This window comes from Daucus carota, chromosome 1 (genome assembly GCF_001625215.2).
Source record: "Daucus carota subsp. sativus chromosome 1, DH1 v3.0, whole genome shotgun sequence".
Classification (NCBI taxonomy): domain Eukaryota; kingdom Viridiplantae; phylum Streptophyta; class Magnoliopsida; order Apiales; family Apiaceae; genus Daucus; species Daucus carota.
Window position 1 is genome coordinate 35,281,816 of NC_030381.2, and position 2,365 is coordinate 35,284,180.

The 2,365-nt window shown below is 34.8% G+C and overlaps 1 protein-coding gene across 1 annotated transcript; it reads right to left on the reverse strand.

The window, feature by feature from the left end:
- Nucleotides 1-328: 328 nt before the first annotated feature.
- Nucleotides 329-2,114, reverse strand: LOC108206195 (translationally-controlled tumor protein homolog). The gene is made up of 5 exons (XM_017376419.2): nucleotides 1,826-2,114; nucleotides 1,240-1,313; nucleotides 982-1,110; nucleotides 742-899; nucleotides 329-624 (listed from the first exon to the last, which is right to left on the reverse strand). Exons 1-5 carry the CDS (start codon nucleotides 1,851-1,853, stop codon nucleotides 507-509), a joined length of 507 nt encoding a protein of 168 aa, XP_017231908.1. The 5' UTR covers nucleotides 1,854-2,114; the 3' UTR covers nucleotides 329-506.
- Between the last annotated feature and the right edge of the window lie 251 nt (nucleotides 2,115-2,365).

A 2,365-nucleotide genomic window follows, 5' to 3' on the forward strand; every position in this document is an offset into this window, starting at 1 on the left:
TCATACTATACACCTTAATACCTTATGCAGAAATACATCATATCATCATACTATACATCCCGTTTATAAATCACTGTCACACCCTCCTAAAATTTGAATACAAAATTCAATATATTAGATTTAGGTATGCACAAAAACAAGCAGCTTATACCAATTTATCACATGCAACATACAAATTCTTCAAACTCTTTTAAAGGAGCTAATCCAAAACTGCCAACAGTAGTAGAATTCAATACTTATGTTCGAAACCAGCAAATATGAATTATCTGCCTGCCAACAAGTTGTATAGCAATATTCTAAGAGATGGACATATTTGTCAAGATGATCAGAAAAAAAATACTACAACCAAAACTGCCATTAAATTAGATGAAATCCATAGTGCAATCCAGCAAAGATAACACAACAAAAAGGTCTTCAACCTGAGTTGGGAACAAAACTGAAGCGAGAAGTATTAAAACATAGATTACTAGAACTACAACAAGCACATCCAATAGCTCTTCGCATGATTAACACTTAATCTCCTTCAATCCATGACCAAAGTACAGAAAGGTTGGATCAGTTGCACCTTCCTTGTAATAAGCAAAGACTAAGCTACCATCATCATGCATGCTCTCCCCAACGAAACTGCAAACAAAACATGCTCGGTAAGTTACCTTGACATGATCTTTACAATATGTAAAGCAGCGACAACAAATAATCAGTATTTGTCAAGATAAAGTAACAAGATTCATTTAAGCTTACAATTGAAGGTCCTTAATCTTGCCGAGCAGGTATTTGGTTGCCCCTTCAATACCCTTCTTGAATTCCTCTTTCTTGTCATCCTCTAACTTGGCTGTCAAGTTTTTAATGTACTTCTTGATATAAGCCACGAACTGCTTCTTGTCAAAAGGAGGTTGCTCCTATAGTTTACAGATGTTTATGTCAACCTCTAAATAACTTTCATGTACTGCAAAACCACAAGTATTCAATAAATTAACTTACCTGGAGCCTAAAGGTGTCCACAATATCGACCACCTTCTGGGCCTGATCATCAACACCTTCATCTTCACCACCACCCTCAGCAGAAGGGTTTGCACCAATGTTCAAATCAACTGCTCCTTGCACAACCCACTACAGTATGCAAGAAATCCATACACATTAAGCAACATACTCCATAAGCACTAGAGCATCATCTAAACAAAAGAAAAGAAAAATCTGATCTCGTTCCCAAGCAATAGGGCAAGATCAAAAATCACTAACCTTTCCCTCAACTTCCCATAAACACCCATTCTCGATTTCCTTGTACGGAAATGAGTCTGACAGAAGCTCATCACCTGAAAATTAACGAACAGGTATTAAGACACACCACATAATCCAACCATCCCACATACATGTAGACTAACAGACACTTGGCTTTCAAATCTCTAACACGTAAACCCCAAATTGAACCGCTTCAAAGTTACAAAAAGGGGTATCTTTTTTAACAGAATCCCCTAATCCTCCTACTTGTAAGTTAAATTGCAAAATTCAATCTTTAATTAAAAAAGCAATAACAATCCAAGTATAATCCTAGAAACATGATACATGTATAGAAATCAGACCCATCTACACAAACACAAATTCACCAATACACAAAAGATCGTCTCATACTCATAAATTTTCATCAAAAGCAACATAATATAAAACATACAAACTGCATACAGATCTACATAACTCAATTAAATCATAACGTAAAATAACACTGATGTAACCAATCCAATCGGCGAAACTACATACATAAATCATGCTTTTTTTGTGAACATATACAAACAAGCCTATAATTTTAATTCGAGAAGAGGGGTTTTACCAGTAAGCAAATCTTGATAAACCAACATGATTGCAAGGGCTTTACTGGATCAAAGACTCGAAATTGGCTACAAGAGTTGTCGAAATTAGGGTTTGTGTTATTGTGCGTGGATGTGTGTGTTTATATAATTGAGGGTTTGGGGAAGACGATACTGAATCGGATTAGGATTCTGTGAATTTACAGGTTTGGTCACCGCCTTTTTCGTTTTTGACAATCCTACTCCTTCTCAATTATTGTGTTTCTTTCTGGGCCAGGTTTTTTGTCGGGAGCCCATTTTCTAGTTTGATTTGGGTTCACCGTCCAAGCAAAATCCAACGGGAATTCTAAAATATTTCAAATTCCGGTGTATTCAGTTTTTCAATTTGATTGGAATGTAGGGGGCGTATGATATTTTATATAATTTTTTTATTTATAAAATTCGCATATATTCGACTCGAATTTTAAAAAATATATAAGAGTTTTGCGATATATGATTGAGATTTATATTATTCTATAAAATCTAGTGAGATTTAACTAGAATTTTAAATTATACTTAAAAAT

Excerpts from the sequence above, each read along its gene's own strand:
- LOC108206195 (XM_017376419.2), bottom strand. The coding sequence starts at position 1,853 with ATGTTGGTTTATCAAGATTTGCTTACTG. Across the intron at positions 1,314-1,825 it reads TTATCAAGATTTGCTTACTG|GTGATGAGCTTCTGTCAGAC; the intron begins GTAAAACCCCTC and ends GTTAATTTTCAG. Across the intron at positions 1,111-1,239 it reads TATGGGAAGTTGAGGGAAAG|TGGGTTGTGCAAGGAGCAGT; the intron begins GTTAGTGATTTT and ends TGCATACTGTAG.